Genomic DNA, 25,693 nt, shown 5'->3' with positions numbered 1-25,693 from the left:
CGCTGCTCAGTATACAGGCCAGCAGGGCCGCCCCGCCCGCGCGCACAGACTCTGAGCGCGGCTGCTCCAGCTTAAGCTCCTCCGCGCAGAGGAGACCTGGAAACAGGGGCGGGGAGAAGGGGTTAGGGTTTTACTTGTTGGGTAAAGGGTCCCACTGATCCTACCTCCCCCTGAATACCTCCCCCACCTCCAGTGTGCAAACACTGCGTCACCTCCAGGCTCAGTTACCTGCACAGAGAGAGGTGGCAGTGAGGAGGAGGGCAGCCCAGGACATGGTGCAGGACGGCGCTGATCTACCAGACGAGCAGATCTCTGGTTGGGATCCTCCAGTTTCACATGAAATCCTCTACAGAGCGGGGACACACCCCTTTATATGCAGATCAGCCACTGTATATGCAAATCAGCTCCTTTATATGCAAAGCAGCTCAAGTGTTTGCTCCACACTGCAAGTTCTGTCACCCTATTCTCCTGCCCACGATGAGGACCTTATTATAAATTAAATCAAATAAGCTTTATTCGCATGACATAGACACATAATGGTTACACAGTACATGAATAACAGGGGGTAGAGTATAATGATTACACAGTACATGAATAACAGGGGGTAGGGTATAATGATTACACAGTACATGAATAACAGGGGGTAGAGTATAATGATTACACAGTACATGAATAACAGGGGGTAGGGTATAATGGTTACACAGTACATGAATAACAGGGGGTAGGTATAATGGTTACACAGTACATGTATAACAGGAGGTAGGTATAATGATTACACGGTACATGAATAACAGGGGGTAGGGTATAATGGTTACACAGTACATATATAACAGGGGGTAGGGTATAATGATTACACAGTACATGTATAACAGGGGGTAGGGTATAATGGTTACACAGAAACATGAATAACAGGGGGTAGGTTATAATGATTACACAGTACATGAGTAACAGGGGGTAGGGTATAATGGTTACACAGTACATATATAACAGGGGGTAGGGTATAATGATTACACAGTACATGTATAACAGGGGGTAGGGTATAATGGTTACACAGTACATGAATAACAGGGGGTAGGGTATAATGATTACACAGTACATGAGTAACGGGGTAGGGTATAATGGTTACACAGTACATGAATAACAGGGGGTAGGGTATAATGGTTACACAGTACATGAATAACAGGGGGTAGGGTATAATGGTTACACAGTACATATATAACAGGGGGTAGGGTATAATGATTACACAGTACATGAATAACAGGGGGTAGGGTATAATGATTGCACAGTACATGTATAACGGGGTAGGGTATAATGGTTACACAGTACATGAATAACAGGGGGTAGGATATAATGATTGCACAGTACATGAATAACAGGGGGTAGGGTATAATGATTACACAGTGCATGAATAACAGGGGGTAGGGTATAATGGTTACACAGTACATGTATAACAGGGGGTAGGGTATAATGGTTACACAGTACATGAATAACGGGGGGTAGGGTATAATGATTGCACAGTACATGAATAACAGGGGGTAGGGTATAATGATTGCACAGTACATGAATAATATCGGGCAGGGTGTAATGGTTACACAGTACATGAAAAACAGGGGGTAGGGTATAATGATTACACAGTGCATGAATAACAGGGGGTAGGGTATAATGGTTACACAGTACATGAATAACGGGGGGTAGGGTATAATGATTGCACAGTACATGTATAACAGGGGGTAGGGTATAATGGTTACACAGTACATGAATAATAGGGGGTAGGGTATAATGATTACACAGTACATGAATAACAGGGGGTAGGGTATAATGATTGCACAGTACATGTATAACAGGGGGTAGGGTATAATGGTTACACAGTACATGAATAACAGGGGGTAGGGTATAATGGTTACACAGTACATGAATAACAGGGGGTAGGGTATAATGATTACACAGTACATGAATAACAGGGGGTAGAGTATAATGATTACACAGTACATGAATAACAGGGGGTAGGGTATAATGGTTACACAGTACATGAATAACAGGGGGTAGGTATAATGGTTACACAGTACATGTATAACAGGAGGTAGGTATAATGATTACACGGTACATGAATAACGGGGTAGGTTATAATGATTACACAGTACATGAGTAACAGGGGGTAGGGTATAATGGTTACACAGTACATATATAACAGGGGGTAGGGTATAATGATTACACAGTACATGTATAACAGGGGGTAGGGTATAATGGTTACACAGAAACATGAATAACAGGGGGTAGGTTATAATGATTACACAGTACATGAGTAACAGGGGGTAGGGTATAATGGTTACACAGTACATATATAACAGGGGGTAGGGTATAATGATTACACAGTACATGTATAACAGGGGGTAGGGTATAATGGTTACACAGTACATGAATAACAGGGGGTAGGGTATAATGATTACACAGTACATGAGTAACAGGGGGTAGGGTATAATGGTTACACAGTACATGAATAACAGGGGGTAGGGTATAATGGTTACACAGTACATGAATAACAGGGGGTAGGGTATAATGGTTACACAGTACATATATAACAGGGGGTAGGGTATAATGATTACACAGTACATGTATAACAGGGGGTAGGGTATAATGGTTACACAGTACATGAATAACAGGGGGTAGGGTATAATGATTACACAGTACATGAATAACGGGGTAGGGTATAATGATTGCACAGTACATGAATAACAGGGGGTAGGGTATAATGATTACACAGTACATATATAACAGGGGGTAGGGTATAATGATTACACAGTACATGAATAATATCGGGCAGGGTGTAATGGTTACACAGTACATGAAAAACAGGGGGTAGGGTATAATGATTACACAGTGCATGAATAACAGGGGGTAGGGTATAATGGTTACACAGTACATGAATAACGGGGGGTGGGGTATAATGATTGCACAGTACATGTATAACAGGGGGTAGGGTATAATGGTTACACAGTACATGAATAACAGGGGGTAGGGTATAATGATTACACAGTACATGAATAACAGGGGGTAGGGTATAATGATTGCACAGTACATGTATAACGGGGTAGGGTATAATGGTTACACAGTACATGAATAACAGGGGGTAGGGTATAATGATTACACAGTACATGAATAACGGGGTAGGGTATAATGATTGCACAGTACATGAATAACAGGGGGTAGGGTATAATGATTACACAGTGCATGAATAACAGGGGGTAGGGTATAATGGTTACACAGTACATATATAACAGGGGGTAGGGTATAATGGTTACACAGTACATGAATAACGGGGGGTAGGGTATAATGATTGCACAGTACATGAATAACAGGGGGTAGGGTATAATGGTTACACTGTACATGGGTAACAGTTACACACAGGGATGTGGGGGTTAGTGGGCGTCTCAGTCTGTGACAGGTGCTGATTTAGTGTTGCAGCCAGTCCTGTTGGGATTTCATCTCTTCCCAGGAGGATCGCTATTTGTTAGTTCTCTTCAATATTATTAAAGTTCTGGATAAGAGCTGTGAGTCTCTCGGAGTGGGAAATCCTCACTTCCGAGTATTGTGTGCAGCGGAGCAGGAAAAGTGTTTCCTCTCCTACCTATTCTATTACAATAAGTCATTTCAATACTGACCCAACCACTGTGTGATCTGTGATAGGCTGGAGAAGTTTGGTAAAAGCCATTAAGTGAGACTTGGGCTCACCCATCGTCCCTCCCACCCCAAGCTCAGGACTGTGCTGTGTGTTCCTGCCCTGGTCACATCTCCCGTCCCTCTCACTCCAGCACAGAGGACTGCAATGGGCTGGGAGTGTGCTGAGGTTGTACTGGTAATGTTACTGCTATTGGACTCCCAGTACTGACTCTCCTCCTGACCTTGCACACATCATTTCATCTCCCCCTGCCTCCGGCACTAAATTAGATTGTAAGCTCTTCAGGGCGGGGACTCCATGTGCCTGCGCTACTTACACCATCAGAACTGTATAAGAAAACATTATTATATGTAGCAATGTGTGAGGTAATGAGCCTGCGTGTAACCTGTACAGTATAGCACAGGTGTGAGGTAATGAGCCTGCGTGTAACCTGTACAGTATAGCACAGGTGTGAGGTAATGAGCCTGCGTGTAACCTGTACAGTATAGCACAGGTGTGAGGTAATGAGCCTGCGTGTAACCTGTACAGTATAGCACAGGTGTGAGGTAATGAGCCTGCGTGTAACCTGTACAGTATAGCACAGGTGAGGAACCTGTATGTTTATAGCACAGGTGTGCGGTAACGAGCCTGCGTGGAACCTGTATGTTTATAGCACAGGTGTGAGGTAATGAGCCTGCGTGGAACCTGTATGTTTATAGCACAGGTGTGAGGTAATGAGCCTGCGTGTAACCTTTATGTTTATAGCACACGTGTGAGGTAATGAGCCTGCGTGTAACCTGTATGTTTATAGCACAGGTGTGAGGTAATGAGCCTGCGTGTAACCTGTATGTTTATAGCACAGGTGTGAGGTAATGAGCCTGCGTGTAACCTGTATGTTTATAGCACAGGTGTGAGGTAATGAGCCTGCGTGGAACCTGTATGAGCCACTGACAGTATTTGTGTTACTTCCCCATACGCTGCTGTCACTGTGTCACTGGCTCCCAGTCCACGTTGCACAATAATATTCAGCTTCGTCCTCAGGCTGCACCCCAGAGATGCTCAGGTACCCAATGCTGCCCGAGCCGGACCCTACAAACCGATCCGGGACCCCCTCACCCTTCCCCTTGCTGGACTCAGTGTAATAATACAGGATGTATGTGGGTTTGCTGCCTAGTTTCTGCTGGACAAAGAGCACACGGTTACCGGCGACGGTCAGACCCCCCCCAAGGGTGCAGGTCAGTCTGACGTTTTGTCCGGGGGAGGTGGTCACTGAGGGCTCCTGTGTCACCGAGTGCTGAGCGCGGGACCCTGGGGACACAAAGACACACGGCCTGAGATTAACCAGCTGCAAGAACCTTCCCACAACCCCCGAGCACCACTTGTGATGTCATACGTAAGAGTGATAACAACGCACTCAAGGATGTGGGTTACCATAAGCATCTTCCCTTTGGTAGAATGAGAATTTCCTAATTATAAATGAATCAAACCCTAATATTCCCAGAGACCCTAAACCCTTTATTTTACTAGCCCCTTCCAGAGAGGAGTTTTCATTAGACACACAATATCTTACCCAAAGGTCCTGCTTAGTATTACACATTAGAACCAAATTAAATGGCGGTCTTTTCCCTTATTCCCTATTTTTCTCCTTCCCCCGCACCCTCCGCTGAGTAGCTGCTCCATGCACCCACCTCCCTCAAAGGGAAAATATACTTCCTGCCCCCTCCTCAGATCTTGATCCCTTGCTCTAGAACCTCTTTTTCTCAGGTGTATGCCCCCTCCCCCCCGCACCCTATTTATATACGTTAGGTGTTCCAGTTAACCCTTCACTATAGGAAGGGCCCAGCACTGAAAGAGTTAAGGCAGCCTTCCGCTCTCTGATTAACCCCTCAGCACCCAGATTACCAGTTAGGAAAAGGCCCAGGAGGCAGAGACTCAGCAAAGAGACAGTCATGGTGCAGAGAGAGACAGTCACAAGTCCGGAGCCGTCCCCTCCACACCCTGCCCCGTAATATAATGAGGGATGGATCGCCCTGCCCCTTGATGCAAAATAATCTCGTGCCTCTGATTTCTGATTGGATGAGCTGCCGTGTTTAAAGACTGAACACAAGTGGGCTCTCAGCCAAAACTCAGAGGGTGAGGGGTATGACCCCAAACTTTAGGTACAGTATATTTGGGGTCACTTGTTTAACATTTCAGGGCACTGTAGGGTTTCCTCCTAACTCCAGATTTTCTTTCCAATAACTATTTGTGGGATGCAGACGGGTTATTGATTAGAGGCTGAAAATGTGACGCACAGAACAGCCCCAGATGTTATGGAAAGAAATCCAGTTCCATCCAATGGGATTTAATCAATCTGGTGCTGTTTTCCTGCTTTGCAACCAAAAATCTCTAATATGAAATCAAATAAGCTTTATTGGCATGAGAAAATAACATTTCAGTGTTGTCAAAGCATCAATAATAGGGGGTAGGGTATAATGGTTACAAAGTACATGAATAATAGGGGGTAGGGTGCAATGGTTTACACAGTACATGAATAATAGGGGGTAGGGTGCAATGGTTACACAGTACATGAATAATAGGGGGTAGGGTATAATGATTACACAGTATATGAATAATAGGGGGTAGGGTATAATGGTTACACAGTACATGAATAACGGGGGTAGGGTATAATGGTAACACAGTACATGAATAACAGGGGGTAGGGTATAATGGTTACACAGTACATATATAACAGGTGGTAGGGTATAATGATTGCACGGTACATGGGTAGCAGTTACACACAGGGATGTGGGGGTTACTGGGCATCTCTCAGCCTGTGGCAGGTGCTGATATAGTGGCAGCCAGTCCTGCGGGGGTTTCCTCTTCTCCCAGGAGGATCGCTATAATAACCCACAATACACGTGCAGGCAGATGAATAGCACTGGGGCATACACAGCGCTTTGCAGCCCTCTGGTGGTAGCTGCTGTGAGTGCACCCTGGCATGTGCTGTATCAGTTGCATAGTTACAATGACATTGGTTAAACTCTCAGTAATGAGTAACAACCCCTGAGCCCCGAGTCGCCCAGCGCTGAACTTTAATGGGAATAGAATGTATGATCCTGCGGTTCCATAACCTCAGTGTAAATAACACAAGCAGAGTAACTACTGACAAACCTCCGTCTAACCAGAGGGGGTGAGAAGTTAGGGGCGGGTGAGGAAGGGGGTAGGAGGGGGGGGGGTGAGGTGCAGTTATCCCCTGGTTACAGAATATCTTTGCCCCGGGCTTTGTTCTCTGATTTCCATTCCTTCCGGTGAGAACTCGAGTTTCTCCATTGTTTTCTGTCGCTATGGAAACGGCATCCCAAATAAAAGGCTCTCCCCTCTCTTATAGTGAGAGGACATTACATCATATAGAAGCTGTGATGTCATCATGTGATGTAATGTGGTGTCAGAGGGGCCCACAATTCATAGCGGCCAAATCTCATTGTCCCTGATTTACAGATGAAAAATGATCTCTCCCTGCCTTGTTTGCATTATTATTGGGGTCACACACACCCATACACACCCATACACACCCTCACCCATACATACACACGCCTACATGGGGATTACACAATATACACTGGGTTACCCATTTGGGCTACAATAAGATGACCATATGAGCAAAAAACACAGGCCGCCATCTTATAGGTAGTGCAACCAGCCATATTAACCTTTAATATGCCAGGCTGCCCCCACCATCACAAAGGGGACACCTCCCCAACTTATAGTTTGTGTGTCGTGTGAATATTATGTCTGTGTGTAGTTGTGTACGTGTACATTTGTATGTGTCTGTATGTCTGCTGTGCCATTGTGTGTTTGTACAAATGTTATACACACACACACCTCACTTTTGTTAAACCATTTATTCCCGCTCATGTCGCTCATTCTCTCCCCTCCCAACGTCCCCCTCTCTATCCCTTCCCCGTCACCCACTCCCCCCGACTTCCCCATCATCCACACCCTCCCACACATCTACTATTCTACTATCTACTATATATTTTTGAAAGCACTGTATGTTTGTCTGCATGGCCTCTGTCCCCAGGGCCAATCGCATTGCACCTTTGGCCTGTCACTCCGCCTCAGGCCATGCCCGCCCCCACACACCTCTCATTGGCCTGCGGCCAACACCACTGCCACACTGTCACACCCCTCACTGACTCTCATTGGCCTGCGGCCAACACCACTGCCACACTGTCCCACCCCTCACTGACTCTCATCCTCACTGCTCTGGGCACGCTTCAAAGCAACGAACCCCCCCCCGGTGCTCCGCTCAGCTCCCCCCCCCCCGGTGCTCCGCTCAGCTCCCCCACCCCCGGTGCTCCGCTCAGTCCCCCCCCCCCCCCGGTGCTCCGCTCAGCTCCCCCCCGGTGCTCCGCTCAGCTCCCCCCCGGTGCTCTGCTCAGCTATCCCCCGGTGCTCAGCTCCCCCCCCCCGGTGCTCCGCTTAGCTCCCCCCCCCCGGTGCTCCGCTCAGCTCCCCCCCGGTGCTCCGCTCAGCTCCCCCCCGGTGCTCCGCTCAGCTCCCCCCTGGTGCTCCGCTCAGCTCCCCCCCACCCCCGGTGCTCCGCTCAGCTCCCTCCCTGGTGCTCCGCTCAGCTCCCCCCCGGTGCTCCGCTCAGCTCTCCCCCCGGTGCTCCGCTCAGCTCCCCCCCGGTGCTCCGCTCAGCTCCCCCCCCGGTGCTCCGCTCAGCTCCCCCCCGGTGCTCCGCTCAGCTCCACCCCCCCCGGTACTCCGCTCCCCCCCCCCCCGGTACTCCGCTCAGCTCCCCCCCCGGTGCTCCGCTCAGCTCCCCCCCCGGTGCTCCGCTCAGCTCCCCCCCGGTGCTCCGCTCAACTCCCACCCGGTGCTCCACTCAACTCCCCCCCGGTGCTTCGCTCAGCTCCCACCCCCCCGGTGCTCTGCTCAGCTCCCCCCCGGTGCTCCGCTCAGCTCCCCCCCTGGTGCTCTGCTCAGCTCCCCCCCCGGTGCTCCGCTCAGCTCCCCCCCCGGTGCTCCGCTCAGCTCCCCCCCGGTGCTCCGCTCAGCTCCCCCCCCGGTGTGGGGAGGGGACACTGTGTGTGTGTGTGTGACACTGTGTGTGTGTGTGTGTGTGTGTGTGTGTGTGTGTGTGTGTGTGTGTGTGTGTGTGTGTGTGTGTGACACTGTGTGTGAGTGTGTGTGTGTGTGACACTGTGTGTGAGTGTGTGTGTGTGACACTGTGTGTGTGTGTGTGTGTGTGTGTGTGTGTGTGTGAGTCACTGTGTGTGTGTCAGACACTCTAGGGTGGGGACCGGAGCTATGCATGGGGGGGGAGGGAGCAGGAGCGGAGAGAGAGGGGGGAACGGAGAAACATACAGGGGGAGTGGAGAGGAGGGACCAGGAAATTGTAAGCAACCCACCCCCCCTCCTGTCCACTGTCTCCCCCTCCTGTCCACTGTCCCCCCCTCCTGCCCACTGTCCCCCCCCCTCCTGTCCACTCTCCCCCCCTCCTGTCCACTCTCCCCCCCCTCCTGTCCACTGTCCCCCCCCTCCTGTCCACTGTCCTCCCCCTCTCCTGTCCACTGTCCTCCCCCCCTCCTGTCCACTGCCCCCCCCTCCTGTCCACTGTCCTCCCCCCCTCCTGTCCACTGTCCCCCCCTCCTGTCCACTGTCCCCCCCTCCTGTCCACTGTCCCACCCCTCCTGTCCACTGTCGCCCCCCCGGTCCACTGTCCCCCCCCCCTCCCGTCCACTGTCCCCCCCCTCCCATCCACTGTCCCCCCCCCCCTCCCGTCCACTGTCCCCCCCCCCTCCCGTCCACTGTCCCCCCCCTCCACCTGTCCACTGTCCCTCCCCTCCTCCTGTCCACTGTCCCTCCCCTCCTCCTGTCCACTGTCCCCCCCTCCTGCCCACTGTCCCCCCCCCTCCTGTCCACTCTCCCCCCCTCCTGTCCACTCTCCCCCCCTCCTGTCCACTGTCCCCCCCCTCCTGTCCACTGTCCTCCCCCCCTCCTGTCCACTGTCCTCCCCCCCTCCTGTCCACTGCCCCCCCCTCCTGTCCACTGTCCTCCCCCCCTCCTGTCCACTGTCCCCCCCTCCTGTCCACTGTCCCCCCCTCCTGTCCACTGTCCCACCCCTCCTGTCCACTGTCGCCCCCCCGGTCCACTGTCCCCCCCCCCCTCCCGTCCACTGTCCCCCCCCTCCCATCCACTGTCCCCCCCCCCCTCCCGTCCACTGTCCCCCCCCCTCCCGTCCACTGTCCCCCCCTCCTCCTGTCCACTGTCCCTCCCCTCCTCCTGTCCACTGTCCCTCCCCTCCTCCTGTCCAGTCCCTCCCCCCTCCTGTCCACTGTCCCTCCCCCCCTCCCGTCCACTGTCCCTCCCCTCCCTTTTCCCGCCCTCTCCCCCCCCTTTTCCTAGCGGGAAATTTAACTCACGGGCAACGCCGGGTCTCTCAGCTAGTCATATATATAGAAATGTCACATTGGTCCCGTTACGCCCCCATTGTGGCCCCTAGAACTGTTTTCACCCCGTGCAGCCAGCGCGGGGCGTGAGGGAATAACCCCAGCGGAGTCCTGCGCAGACACATCCATTCTATCTGTTACACACATTTACCTCTGACATTCCCCTGAGATAAACAACACCACGGGGAATCCCCAGCCAGCTAGATACGGCACTGCCTTTATAGTGGGTGCTATGAAAGTGTAAGAAACCGCAAATATGTGTAAAAAAAACAATAAGACAAATATATTGTCTTTCACTAAAAAAACAAGAGATACATCCCAGTTTATAAATAATATACAATAGAACCTTTGTATAAAGATGAAACCGTTACTTGTCTATGAAAGCCACGCGTGGCACCACATTGCTCCACCACTTGTGATATGTCGGAGTTCAGTGGACATTGGAGCAGATACATTGTGTCGTTGCTTCGCTGTGTAACCGGTTTGTGTGTCACTTCCCCATATCTCTGTGTCACTGTGGTTACGTATTTGTAGCTGCGACATATACAGAGCAGTAATAATCCCCGTCGTCCTCAGCCTGGGCCGCGGTGACGACTAAATTCCAGGTGTTGCTGGCGGGATTGTGGGTGACGGAGAATCGGGGGGCGATGCAAGGACCCCTCCCTTCATCTCCGCTGCTACGGAACTGGTAGACGAAGCGGGGGGGCCCTGCCAGGCTTGAGCTGGTGCCAGGATACCCGGGCCATGCCGCTGCTCAGTGTACAGGCCAGCAGGGCAGGCCCGCCCGCGCGCACAGACTCTGAGCGCGGCTGCTCCAGCTTAAGCTCCTCCGCGCAGAGGAGACCTGGAAACAGGGGCGGGGAGAAGGGGTTAGGGTTTTACTTGTTGGGTAAAGGGTCCCACTGATCCTATCTCCCCCTGCATACCTCCCCCACCTCCAGTGTGCAAACACTGCGTCATCTCCAGGCTCAGTTACCTGCACAGAGAGAGGTGGCAGTGAGGAGGAGGGCAGCCCAGGACATGGTGCAGGACGGCGCTGATCTACCAGACGAGCAGATCTCTGGTTGGGATCCTCCAGTTTCACATGAAATCTTCTACAGAGCGGGGACACGCCCCTTTATATGCAAATCAGCCCCTTTATATGCAAATCAGCCCCTTTATATGCAAATCAGCCCCTTTATATGCAAATCAGCTCAAGTGTTTGCTCCACACTGCAAGTTCTGTCACCCTATTCTCCTGCCCACGATGAGGACCTTATTATAAATTAAATCAAATAAGCTTTATTTGCATGACATAGACACATGTCAGTATTGCCAACGCAGGAGTAACAGGGGGCAAGGTATAATGGTTACACAGTACATGAATAATATGGGGGTAGGGTATAATGGTTACACAGTACATGAATAACAGGGGGTAGGGTATAATGATTACACTGTACATGTATAACAGGGGGTAGGGTATAATGATTACACAGAACATGTATAACAGGAGATAGGGTATAATGATTACACAGTACATGAATAACATTGGGTAGGGTATAATGATTACACAGTACATGAATAACAGGGGGTAGGGTATAATGAGTACACAGTACATGTATAACAGGGGGTAGGGTATAATGGTTACATAGTACATGAATAACAAGGGGGTAGGGTATAATGATTACACAGTACATGAAAAACGGGGTAGGATATAATGGTTACACAGTACATGTATAACAGGGGGTAGGGACCGTAGGGTATAATGGTTACACAGTACATGAATTATAGGGGGTAGGGTATAATGATTGCACAGTACATGAATAATAGGGGTAGGGTATAATGGTTACACGGTACATGAATAACAGGGGGTAGGGTATAATGGTTACACAGTACATGAATAACAGGGGGTAGGGTATAATGATTGCACAGTACATGAATAATAGGGGTAGGGTATAATGGTTACACAGTACATGAATAACAGGGGGTAGGGTATAATGGTTACACGGTACATGAATAATAGGGGTAGGGTATAATGGTTACACAGTACATATATAACGGGGTTGGGTATAATGGTTACACAGTACATATATAACAGGGGGTAGGGTGCAATGGTTACACAGTACATATATAACAGGGGGTAGGGTATAATGGTTACACAGTACATGAATAACAGGGGGTAGGGTATAATGGTTACACGGTACATGAATAATAGGGGTAGGGTATAATGGTGACACAGTACATATATAACGGGGTTGGGTATAATGATTACACAGTACATATATAACAGGGGGTAGGGTATAATGATTGCACGGTACATGGGTAGCAGTTACACACAGGGATGTGGGGGTTACTGGGCGTCTCTCAGCCTGTGGCAGGTGCTGATATAGTGGCAGCCAGTCCTGCGGGGGTTTCCTCTTCTCCCAGGAGGATCCTATAATAACCCACAATACACGTGCAGGCAGATGAATAGCACTGGGGCATACACAGTACTTTGCTGCCCTCTGGTGGTAGCTGCTGTGAGTGCACCCTGGCAGGTGCTGGATCAGTTAGATAGTTACAATATATTGAGTACGAGCGGTTCCAAAAATCAAAATATGTCCCAAAGTGGGCTAAATAGTCTCTCTGCTGCTCCTCCCTGTCCCGTGATCAGCGGGGCAACCAACCGAAATATACGCATATAGCAGGGTGCAAAAAAGAAGAAGAAACACACTATTAGTATAAAATTAACTGGACGTCAGTGTTGTCAATCATACCTCCTGACGAAGCGTCATATGACGCGAAGCGCGTGGAGGTGACGTCACACGCTGCAGAGAGGAAGCGTCATTACGTTCCTCCTCCGGGCAGCGTTTTTTACTTACCTGCGATGGTTTAGCGCGAAGTGATGGGGTTTGAATTTGGATATTGAGCCGGCAGAACGTAGCCACCGGATCGTCTGGCATTTGGGATCTTGCCTTAGCGCTGGTTCATACGCTCTCTTCACCCCTCCCTCCAGCTCCCCCAGTGATGTTTGGATCTATTGTGATCCTATTTTATGTAAGTTTTACTTTATGCATTCTGTAAATATTAATAACGTTTAATTTTATACTAATAGTGTGTTTCTTCATCAGTTGCATAGTTACAATGACATTGGTTAAACTGTCAGTAATGAGTAGCAACCCCTGAGCCCCGAGTCGCCCAGCGCTGAACTTTAATGGGAATAGAATGTATGATCCTGCGGTTCCATATCCTCAGTGTAAATAACACAAGCAGAGTAACTACTGACAAACCTCCGTCTAACCAGAGGGGGGTGAGAAGTTAGGGGCGGGTGAGGAAGGGGGTAGGAGGGAGGGGGGGGGGGTGAGGTGCGGGTATCCCCTGGTTACAGAATATCTTTGCCCCGGGCTTTGTTCTCTGATTTCCATTCCTTCTGGTGAGAACTCGAGTTTCTCCATTGTTTTCTGTTGCTATGGAAACGGCATCCCAAATAAAAGGCTCGCCTCTCTCTTATAGTGAGAGGTCATTACATCATATAGAAGCTGTGATGTCATCATGTGATGTAATGAGGAGTCAGGGGGGCACACAATTCATAGCGGCCAAATCTCATTGTCCCCGATTTACAGATGAAAAATTCTCTCCCTGCCTTGTTTGCATTATTATTGGGGTTGTAAAAATGTAAAAATCGGTCTTACCATACTTGGTTAAGTTATGGTGGGTAAACTTTTACCTGCCATAACTTAACTAAGTATGGTAAAACTGATCCCTGCTTCATTTTTGCATAGCCAGTGTAACCAACCCCACACTGATGAGACCCATTAAGGTCGAAACAGTCTGTCTGTGGGTGGGTTTACTGGCTATGCATCTTAACCCTGGCTGTGCTCAAAGCTGTGACCATGCAGCAAGCTTAAGCCTATAGGGAACCATGTTGAATGGTTTTCAGGCAAAAGGTGTCACTGTGTGCTTATTTGTGTGTCATTTCCCAGAATCCCTTGCTGCAGTGGAAGTGCTGTGTGCTGGGTGATAATGGTGAAAGGCGGGGTTGCAGACCTCTCTGAGACATGCAAATGACCATACAGTAATATTTCCATTTGCTATATACAGTATATATATATATATATATATATATAAGTGTGTATGTAAGTATTAGTACAATGTGGGTGTGATGACAATAACGAAACATACAAGAAGCGTTCCATAAATATCTAGCTTTGTCCCTGGTTCAGTGGTTGAGGAGTTTCCAGGTTATTCTTTGCATGGTAACTCACGTGCAGAAGGAGCGAGCTGCACTCTACAGAGAAGTCTGTTTGTTGGGACAAGTGGCAGCGAAAACAGGAATTATCCCGCCCATCCAGTGCTTGTAAAACCTCAGAGGGGTTAATTACACTCGTCAGCACAGGCTTTTGTCACCTCTTAGATACCAACACAAAGACCCCAGGCTGGGCTGGTTCCAGACAGGACACAGACCCCAGGCTGAGCCTGTCCCAGGCAGGACACAGACCCCAGGCTGAGCCGGTCCCAGGCAGGACACAGACCCCAGGCTGAGCCGGTCCCAGGCAGGACACAGACCCCGGGCTGAGCCGGACCCAGGCAGGACACAGACCCCAGGCTGAGCCGGTTCCAGACAGGACACAGACCCCAGGCTGAGCCGGTCCCAGGCAGGACACAGACCCCAGGCTGAGCCGGTCCCAGGCAGGACACAGACCCCAGGCTGAGCCGGTCCCAGGCAGGACACAGACCCCAGGCTGAGCCGGTCCCAGGCAGGACACAGACCCCGGGCTGAGCCGGTCCCAGGCAGGACACAGACCCCAGGCTGAGCCGGTCCCGGCAGCACACAGACCCCAGGCTGGGCCGGTCACAGGCTGGACACAGACCCCAGGCTGAGCCGGTCACAGGCAGGACACAGACCCAGGCTGAGCCTGTCCCAGGCAGGACACAGACCCCAGGCTGAGCCGGTCCCAGGCAGGACACAGACCCCAGGCTGAGCCAGTCCCAGGCAGGACACAGACCCCGGGCTGAGCCGGACCCAGGCAGGACACAGACCCCAGGCTGAGCCGGTTCCAGACAGGACACAGACCCCAGGCTGAGCCGGTCCCAGGCAGGACACAGACCCCAGGCTGAGCCGGTCCCAGGCAGGACACAGACCCCAGGCTGAGCCGGTCCCAGGCAGGACACAGACCCCAGGCTGAGCCGGTCCCAGGCAGGACACAGACCCCGGGCTGAGCCGGTCCCAGGCAGGACACAGACCCCAGGCTGAGCCGGTCCCGGCAGCACACAGACCCCAGGCTGGGCCGGTCACAGGCAGGACACAGACCCCGGGCTGAGCCGGACCCAGGCAGGACACAGACCCCAGGCTGAGCCGGTTCCAGACAGGACACAGACCCCAGGCTGAGCCGGTCCCAGACAGGACACAGACCCAGGCTGAGCCGGTCACAGGCAGGACACAGACCCCAGGCTGAGCCGGTCACAGGCAGGACACAGACCCGACGCTGAGCCGGTCCCAGGCAGGACACAGACCCCGGGCTGAGCCGGTCCCAGGCAGGACACAGACCTCGGGCTGAGCCGGTCCCAGGCAGGACACAGACCCCAGGCTGAGCCGGTCCCAGGCAGGACACAGACCCCAGGCTGAGCCGGTCACAGGCAGGACACAGACCCCGGGCTGAGCCGGTCCCAGGCAGGACACAGACCCCAGGCTGAGCCGGTCCCAGGCAGGACACAGACCCCAGGCTGAGCCGGTCCCAGGCAGGACACAGACCCGACGCTGAGCCGGTCCCGGCAGGACACAGACCCCAGGCTGAGCCGGTCACAGGCTGGACACAGACTCCAGGCTGAGCCGGTCCCAGGCTGGACAAAGACCCCAGACTGAGCCGGTCCCAGGCAGGACACAGACCCCAGGCTGAGACGGTCACAGGCAGGACAGAGACCCCAGGCTGAGCCGGTCACAGGCAGGACACAGACCCCAGGCTAGGCCGGTCCCAGGCAGGACACAGACCCCAGGCTGAGCCGGTCCCAGGCAGGACACAGACCCGACGCTGAGCCGGTCCCAGGCAGGACAGAGACTCCAGGCTGAGCCGGTCACAGGCTGGACACAGACCCCGGGCTGAGCCGGTCCCAGGCAGGACACAGACCCCGGGCTGAGCCGGTCCCAGGCAGGACACAGACCCCAGGCTGAGCCGGTCACAGGCAGGACACAGACCCCAGGCTGAGCCGGTCCCAGGCAGGACACAGACCCCAGGCTGAGCCGGTCCCAGGCAGGACACAGACCCCAGGCTGAGCCGGTCACAGGCAGGACACAGACCCCAGGCTGAGCCGGTCCCGGCAGGACACAGACCCCAGGCTGGGCCGGTCCCAGGCAGGACACAGACCCCAGGCTGAGCCGGTCACAGGCAGGACACAGACCTCAGGCTGAGCCGGTCCCGGCAGCACACAGACCCCAGGCTGGGCCGGTCCCAGGCAGGACACAGACCCCAGGCTGAGCCGGTCCCAGGCAGGACACAAACCCCAGGCTGAGCCGGTCCCAGGCAGGACACAGACTCCAGGCTGAGCCGGTCCCAGGCTGGACACAGACCCCAGGCTGAGCCGGTCCCAGGCAGGACACAGACCCCAGGCTGAGCCGGTCCCAGGCAGGACACAGACCCCAGGCTGAGCCGGTCCCAGGCAGGACACAGACCCAGGCTGAGCCGGTCCCAGGCAGGACACAGACCCAGGCTGAGCCGGTCCCAGGCTGGACACAGACCCCAGGCTGAGCCGGTCACAGGCAGGACACAGACCCCGGGCTGAGCCGGTCCCAGGCAGGACACAGACCCCAGGCTGAGCCGGTCACAGGCAGGACACAGACCCAGGCTGAGCCGGTCACAGGCAGGACACAGACCCCAGGCTGAGCCGGTCACAGGCTGGACACAGACCCCAGGCTGAGCCGGTCACAGACTGGACACAGACCCCAGGCTGGACAACGCATCATTCCAGTAGAAGTTTCTCTTCTTCTGAACATCTAAAGGAGTATTATGCTCATAAAAGAATTCATAGCCAGAATCTCTGCTTTTCTCTAAATACCCTGGAGCCAGACCCCATAATTACACCACCAACTCCTTCATCAGATGTGACCCCCGTATGGGACAATCAAAAAGGAACCGTGAGAGCTGAGGAAAGAGATCGGTGCGAAATCTGACAGCGGAGAGAGTAACGGAGGGTAACATGTTTGTTACTGTGAAGTTTGGAGGTAGGTACCAGGGCACAGGAAGGGAACAGAGACAGACAGCATGTCACACAGCTATGGGACTGTGTTAACCCCTTCAGTGCTTGAGGTACCTGCAACACAATGCACACCACTGAAAGGGTTATAGCATAGTGCAATTTCTGCTATAACCCTTTCAGTGCTGTGCATTGTGTTGCAGGTACCTCTAGCACTGAAGGGGTTAACACAGTTCCATATATTATACAGATACATACATTGTCTTGCAGTTATCTATTAAAAAAACGTTCCCATCAAATATTTTGGGGGGGAAACATTAAATATGGCTCCCATTGTGAATCTTCGTAGAGATCATTTATATTGCGGGGCTCTTTAACCCTTGGGGTGTATACTGTATGTGTGGGGGGTCATATACACCCCTCCTTTGTGTGAACTAAACGTGGCGTCTTTAACCCTTTCACAGCCGATTGTCAGCTTATACTAAACCCTAACTGCAGGGTAGTCAACCTCACGGAGTGCCTGAGGGAAAACTGTCACTGTGGGCCGGAGGGTGAGTAGAGATCCAGGGGGGGGGGAGTGGGGTGCAGAGAGTGAGTATGGGACCTACACCTTGGAAGGGATGGGTGCGCACCTCTACTGACAAAAAAGGGTATATATACCCTATACCCACACACATGCCCTAACCCTATACCCCCACAAACACCCTAACCCTATACTCACACATCCTAATCCTATACCCACACATACACCCTATACCCACACACACCCTAACCCTATTATCCCCACACACACCCTAACCCTATACTCACACATCCTAATCCTATACCCCTCCCACACACACACCCTAACCCTATATTCACCAACACATCCTAACCCTATACTCTCTAACCCTATACCCACACACACCCTAACCCTATTACCCCCACACACACCCTAACCCTATACTCACACATCCTAATCCTATACCCACACACACACCCTATACCCACACATACACCCTAACCCTATATTCACCTACACATCCTAACCCTATACTCTCTAACCCTATACCCACACACACACCCTAACCCTATACCCCCACCACACCCTAACCCTATACCCCCACACACAGCCTTTCCCTATACCCACACACACCCTAACCCTATACCCACGCACCCTAACCCTATACCCCCACACACACCCTAACCCTAAACCCACACATTCACCCTAACCCTATAAACACACACACACACCCTAAACCTATACCCCCACATACACACCCTAACCCTATACCCCCACACACACCCTAACCCTATACCCCCACACACATCCTAACACTATACCCCCCCCACACACACACACACCCTAACCCTATACCCACACACACCCTAACCCTATACCCAGACATACATCCTAACCCTATACCCCCACACACAAACACCCTAACCCTATACCCCCACACACAAACACCCTAACCCTATACCCCCACACACAGCCTTTCCCTATACCCACACACACCCTAACCCTATACATACGCACCCTAACCCTATACCCCCACACACACCCTAACCCTATACCCACACATACACCCTAACCCTATAAACACACACACACACACACACCCTAAACCTATACCCCCACACACACACCCTAACCCTATACCCCCCCACACACCCTAACCCTATACCCCCACACACACCCTTTCCCTATACCCACACACACACCCTTTCCTTTTACCCACACACACACCCTAACCCTATACAAACACACACCCTAACCCTATAACCACACACACCCTAACCCTATACCCACACACCCTAACCCTATACCCACACCCACCCTATACCCCCACACACCCTAACCCTATACCCCCACACCCTAACTCTATACCCACACCCACCCTAACCCTATACCCCCACACACCCTAACCACCCTAACCCTATACCCACCATACACCCTAACCCACACACCCTAACCCTATACCCACACTCACCTTAACCCTATACCCCCACACACCCTAACCCTATACCCACACACACACCCTAACCCTATACCCACACACACACCCTAACTCTATACCCACACAAACCCCACGCACGTATGACTTGAACTCTGAGAAATATGTGGGTTCTAAGTAAAAACAAATTGTAATTTCATTTACATTACTGATCTCTGCCTTTAAAGTCTGAGACTGATGCTAAAAATCACGCGTACGCACGCACACCTCATCCTCGTATCCCAGTCTCTATAGATCTCCTGGATGAGTCGGGGTCCCTGATTAATCTGTGTGACGTGGAGGGATCTCAGGAGTCGGCCTCACATTACCTGCGGGAGCGACACCACTATATCCTGGTCAGAATTATCCGTAAGTGCAGCCTCCTCCCATCACCAGGGGGGAACCTCTAAATCTCACCCAGCAGACACACGTACACAGGAGCGGGGTATCCCCGGGGAATGAGTAATGAATCTCAGCGTACTGAGCCTGTCTCATACAATGACATCACTAATCCAAGATGGCGGCCTCCTGACATATCCTTTTATATAGCTTCTCTATGTCCATGTTGGCGTTGTGGAAGGGAAGGATCCCGCTTCTAAGAATTCTGGGTCAATGGCACTTTCGAAAGAGCCGTCTTGACCATTGTGGGAGGAGACAAGATCACTGTATCTAGGCCAATCAGATTGCTCTGTTTCTGACGTCGGCGGCACTATAAGCGTAGCCCAACACTAATGATATACTGTCTGTACTATATATATATATATATATATATATATATATATATATATATATATATATATATATATATATATATATATATATATAGTGGCGAGCTCCTATTGGCCCAAGCAGCACACGTTTGGTACTAGGTGGCGAGTAGATTTTTTTGTTCGGCGAGTAGATTTTTTGGTGATTTGTCGACCACTGTATACGGATCGGAACCAGCGCGTTATGAGTCCATGCTGGAAAACCTGGGGAAACGCCATCCAGAGCTAGCAGGTGAGGAGACCCCGGGTGTGTAAGGTGTTAATGGGGCGTGGGGGGTGGGGGGGGTCTTGGGTCTGATTGGATGGCAGTGGATCACATGATCTCCCAAGCTGCTGTCCATTGGTCACAGGTCTCTCCATTTACTTTATGGAACTCTACCTTGACCAGTACTAGATGGTCACTGAGGGGCGGAAGCCATATTTATAATGCCCATCTCTTGTGCTCCATAACTGCGTTCCTCTTTCAGAGCGTCTGCAGAAGCTGTCACACCCCAACCTGAGAGAGAAGGGTCGCGGTCCCACGCACAGGAGGGCCCGGACCCCCAAAGAAGCATTGGTCCGCTCCCCCACCAAGAACCGAGCTGTGTCCCAGCAAAAGATCCGGCCCTCCTGAGGGGCCACACACATCCCAGAAAAAGATCCAGCCCTCCTGAGGGGCCACACACATCCCAGCAAAAGATCCAGCCCTCCTGAGGGGCCACACACACATCCCAGCAAAAGATCCAGCCCTCCTGAGGGGCCACACACATCCCAGCAAAAGATCCGGCCCTCCTGAGGGGCCACACACACATCCCAGCAAAAGATCCAGCCCTCCTGAGGGGCCACACACACATCCCAGCAAAAGATCCAGCCCTCCTGAGGGCCACACACACATCCCAGCAAAAGATCCAGCCCTCCTGAGGGGCCACACACATCCCAGCAAAAGATCCGGCCCTCCTGAGAGGCCACACACACATCCCAGCAAAAGATCCAGCCCTCCTGAGGGGCCACACACATCCCAGCAAAAGATCCAGCCCTCCTGAGGGGCCACACACATCCCAGCAAAAGATCCAGCCCTCCTGAGGGGCCACACACATCCCAGCAAAAGATCCGGCCCTCCTGAGGGGCCACACACATCCCAGCAAAAGATCCAGCCCTCCTGAGGGGCCACAAACACATCCCAGCAAAAGATCCAGCCCTCCTGAGGGGCCACACACATCCCAGCAAAAGATCCAGCCCTCCTGAGGGGCCACACACATCCCAGCAAAGATGCAGCCCTCCTGAGGGGCCACACACATCCCAGCAAAAGATCCAGCCCTCCTGAGGGGCCACACACACATCCCAGCAAAAGATCCAGCCCTCCTGAGGGGCCACACACATCCCAGCAAAAGATCCAGCCCTCCTGAGGGGCCACACACACATCCCAGCAAAAGATCCAGCCCTCCTGAGGGGCCACACACATCCCAGCAAAAGATCCAGCCCTCCTGAGGGGCCACACACACATCCCAGCAAAAGATCCAGCCCTCCTGAGGGGCCACACACATCCCAGCAAAAGATCCAGCCCTCCTGAGGGGCCACACACATCCCAGCAAAAGATCCAGCCCTCCTGAGGGGCCACGCACATCCCAGCAAAAGATCCAGCCCTCCTGAGGGCCACACACGTCCCAGCAAAAGATCCAGCCCTCCTGAGGGGCCACACACATCCCAGCAAAAGATCCAGCCCTCCTGAGGGGCCACACACATCCCAGCAAAACATCCAGCCCTCCTGAGGGGCCACACACATCCCAGCAAAAGATCCAGCCCTCCTGAGGGGCCGCACACATCCCAGCAAAGATCCAGCCCTCCTGAGGGGCCACACACATCCCAGCAAAAGATCCAGCCCTCCTGAGGGGCCACACACATCCCAGCAAAAGATCCAGCCCTCCTGAGGGGCCACACACAGATACCAGAACCTGTAACATTTGTCACACACAATGAGGTCCAGCTGTGGTTCCTGTACGGGTGCTCGATGCAGGTTCCAAGTAATTCCTATGGGCGGTCCCGAACCCAGACACACACTTCTGTATAGTAGGTACACCTGGTACCTGTAGTAATGCAGCATACTCATACATGAAAAACAATGTGAAGCGCAAATCTATGGCAACCAGTGTGGTGAATAAATAAAATACATATAAAATCATGCACATCGCTTAAAAATCATTTTAAAAAAAGAGAGAATATATTCCATGTGAAAAAAAAGGCGTCTCAAGATCTTATATGCAGAGAGATACTGGTTACAAACAGTCTTATAGAGAGTCGGCAGCATAGATTTGCGCTCGCAATTGTTTTTCATATGTGCGACATTCTTGGGAAGCGTTGAAAGCGAATCTTCCGTTTTGGGTTTTTGAGCCGCATCTTGTTTTCTTACACACTCATTTATACAGGTTAAGAATACTATTTTACTACTAATTATACTGTTTTTACTCGCTTTATTTAAGACCTCATTGGTCTCTTTCACAATGTTTTAGTAACACCTTATTTTTTCGTCGTAGTAATCAGGGTTGCCACCTTCTCCGGAAGGCTAACCTGGAGACTTTTTTTACATTTATATATTTATTTCTCTTGCCGGCGGCATCCTTTCTCCCCCGGTATCATCTCCCCTGCAAGATGCCCTCAGCATGGTTCCGCGACATCAAATGGCGCGCATTGCCATGACAACATTACATCACGGTGTCACGCGACGCCAAGTTGCCATGACAACGGGACGCCTTATGGCACCCCGTTGTCATGGCAACACAATGCTGCTCGACGTCACGGAGCATCCCGTTGTCATGGCAACTGGGCGTCACGTAGTATCCGTTGTCATGGCAACGCCACGCCATTTGACGTCGCGCAGCCTTGTTGACGGGATTTTCAGGGGGAGATGATGCTGCTGTCGCCGCCGCCCGGAGATTACTCAGCTCAACCCGTAGACCGGAGATAAGTGGCTTAGTTTTATAAATAGTTGCCAACCGTACAGACACACAGGACACGCGTATAACTAAAATAAAGATCTACATTTATTCATTGCGCCGGGAGACAAAGCAGACGGCGGACGCGGCAGGTCTGGCGCAGGGGACATCCGGGCCTGTATCCGGCTCGCAGCTGCAATGCATTGTGGGAGATCTGATGGACGCTGGCTCCAGGGCTGATCGATGTCACAGGAGGGAGGAGACCCCTGCAGGGCACAGAGGGAAGGGCAGTGAGAGACCAGTTTGTAATCGCGGTCGGGCAGCGAACGGCGTTACCAAATCACCGCGGAACAGCAATAAAGAAAAATGAAAGATGAAGATAAAACGATAAAATTACCATGGCAACCAGAAAAATATATAGTAAAAAAAAAAGTTATGCTCACAGCCCTCCCCATGTAATGCCCCCCTCACATAGCACCCCAATGTAATGTCCGCTTCCCCCCCTCACATAGCACCCCAATGTAATGTCCGCTTCCCCCCCTCACATAGCACCCCAATGTAATGTCTGCTTCCCCCCCTCACATAGCACCGCAATGTAATGTCCGCTTCCCCCCCCTCACATAGCACCGCAATGTAATGTCCGCTTCCCCCCCTCACATAGCACCCCAATGTAATGTCTGCTTCGCCCCCCTCACATAGCACCCCAATGTAATGTCCGCTTCCCCCCCCTCACACAGCACCCCAATGTAATGTCCGCTTCCCCCCCCTCACATAGCACCCCAATGTAATGTCCGCTTCCCCCCCCTCACACAGCACCCCAATGTAATGTCCGCTTCCTCCTCCTCACCGTTGCTGTATTTGCACTGTTTGAGCGCCTCGCTGAATCCCTCACACAGGGTCAGGTCGCTCTGCGTGGTGGCACACTCCACAAACTTCTTCATCTCATAGTGACAGGGACCGTACGTGGACTGAGGCTGCTGGGACTGGGTGGGGGCTCTCGGGGGCTCCTAGGGGTGAAGGACGGAGAGACTCAATTGACACGCGTGGATTTTTAATGCTTGGCGAATTATTTTATTTAGAAGTGCGTTGCTTTTGTGAAAAGTTTTGCAGGAAAAAACCCACCTAGTATATAGGATGAGAAACTGTACATAATACCGCGCTCCTCCCTATAGAAGTTTGCTGCAGGTCAAAGTATATAGGATGCATTACATTCCCAGTAAGCTGGTCAACATAATATACACCTATAGCAATACGGGTCAAACCCACAACTGTATATTTAGCTGAAGGTTCTGTGGGTCCAAATTCAGGATACTCTGCAGTGTGGGTGCCACACGTGGCCTGTGATTCCTTTCCTTGTGGCTACAAGTGTCATATCAATGTATTTACTATCTATATAATGCACCGTACATGTTACATCTGCTTTTTTGTTACCTATTTATATTTAAGTCAGAAACCTCCCATTGTACTGCTCTACAGATTATGTTGGTGTTATTAATGACCATAAATGAGATCAGCGACTGCACTGGGCGAGGAGTTGGAGGTCAGGCATCGGTAGCCTGTTCATAGAACGACCTCATTACTCACCTGCGCTGCTGGCTTTGCTGGCTCAGAGCTGCCTCCGCTGAACGCACCTGTGAGAGCCCCTCCAAGGACGTGGCCCACCGCCGACCCCACGGCCACCCCGGCTACTGTAGTGGCCATCTGGGCCATCATCCCGGGCCCCTGGGACTGGGCAGGGGCCGCAGCCACAGCAGAAGGTGGGGGGTGAGCAGGGGCATGAGAGGGAGCAGGGGCATGAGATGGAGCATGGCTGTCGGCAGCAGGGGGGGGGGGGGGGGGAGGGAGAGAGAGGAATGTCAGGTCATCCAGAAATATAAAATCAGTCTGTCCCTAATAATCAGGAAGAACATGGCATCCCATATAAAAAAGTCAGGCTGTCCCCAATAATCAGGAAGGACATGACATCCCAGATAAAATCAGTCTGTCCCTAATAATCAGGAAGGACATGACATCCCATATAAAAAAGTCAGGCTGTCCCCAATAATCAGGAAGGACATGACATCCCAGATAAAATCAGTCTGTCCCTAATAATCAGGAAGGACAAGACATCCCATATAAAAAAGTCAGGCTGTCCCCAATAATCAGTAAGGACATGACATCCCATATAAAATCAGTCTGTCCCTAATAATCAGGAAGGACATGGCATCCCATATAAAAAAGTCAGGCTGTCCCCAATAATCAGTAAGGACATGACATCCCATATAAAGTCCGACCCCTGTTAATCTGGAATCAGTGTCACTAAGTATATCCTCTTCCCTCCCTGTGACATTGTCCCCAACGGCAGCCGGCAGTGTGTGACCTTGTGTCCCCTAGTCTAACCCCTCTCGGGCCGAGCTCCGTATCTCACCTGCGGGAGGGGACACTTCGGCTGCCGCGGGGCATCGTGACCTCTGATCGGCTCTGGAGTCTCTGGGTGACACTGACAGCTCGCAGACTTTAAAGGGACACTCACGTGCCGGCGTCAGATTCCAGCAGCCTCCGGAGGAGCTGGCGCTTTCCACTGACGTCACAATCTGCAAGTGCTCTATACCTGGCATGACTCCTGGGGTCATGATTCCACGTGCTTGTGGCTGTCACAGGCCGGGGACCTGCAGAGTCACCAGGCTCAGAATCATGGTCCCCACAGACTTCATTATCATCGAGGTCACAATTACTCCTCTGACAAGTTATATTTTACTTCTATAGATTCTTAAATGTAACTCACTACAGTGCACCCCCCCACCCCCCTTCTGTCTCTCACA

General features: G+C 51.9%; 2 protein-coding genes and 1 gene segment (V, D, J or C); 1 reads left to right on the top strand and 2 right to left on the bottom strand.

Moving 5' to 3' along the window:
• Nucleotides 1-4,646: 4,646 nt before the first annotated feature.
• Nucleotides 4,647-7,552, bottom strand: LOC142465227 (immunoglobulin lambda variable 5-37-like). The segment is given in 2 exon segments: nucleotides 4,647-4,963; nucleotides 7,525-7,552. Coding segments are annotated over 2 exon segments (345 nt in total).
• Nucleotides 7,553-17,078: 9,526 nt separating this feature from the next.
• Nucleotides 17,079-20,596, top strand: C13H22orf15 (chromosome 13 C22orf15 homolog). The gene is made up of 5 exons (XM_075567882.1): nucleotides 17,079-17,268; nucleotides 17,705-17,791; nucleotides 19,463-19,589; nucleotides 20,118-20,215; nucleotides 20,451-20,596. The coding sequence occupies exons 1-5, from the start codon at nucleotides 17,244-17,246 to the stop codon at nucleotides 20,594-20,596; spliced, it is 483 nt and encodes a 160-aa protein (XP_075423997.1). The 5' UTR covers nucleotides 17,079-17,243.
• Nucleotides 20,597-22,978: 2,382 nt separating this feature from the next.
• CHCHD10 (coiled-coil-helix-coiled-coil-helix domain containing 10) lies at nucleotides 22,979-25,458 on the bottom strand. The gene is made up of 4 exons (XM_075568502.1): nucleotides 25,300-25,458; nucleotides 24,477-24,702; nucleotides 23,740-23,899; nucleotides 22,979-23,158 (listed from the first exon to the last, which is right to left on the bottom strand). The coding sequence occupies exons 1-4, from the start codon at nucleotides 25,332-25,334 to the stop codon at nucleotides 23,139-23,141; spliced, it is 441 nt and encodes a 146-aa protein (XP_075424617.1). The 5' UTR covers nucleotides 25,335-25,458; the 3' UTR covers nucleotides 22,979-23,138.
• Between the last annotated feature and the right edge of the window lie 235 nt (nucleotides 25,459-25,693).

This window comes from Ascaphus truei, chromosome 13, assembly GCF_040206685.1.
Source record: "Ascaphus truei isolate aAscTru1 chromosome 13, aAscTru1.hap1, whole genome shotgun sequence".
Classification (NCBI taxonomy): domain Eukaryota; kingdom Metazoa; phylum Chordata; class Amphibia; order Anura; family Ascaphidae; genus Ascaphus; species Ascaphus truei.
This window is presented reverse-complemented; position numbering and strand designations above follow the sequence as displayed.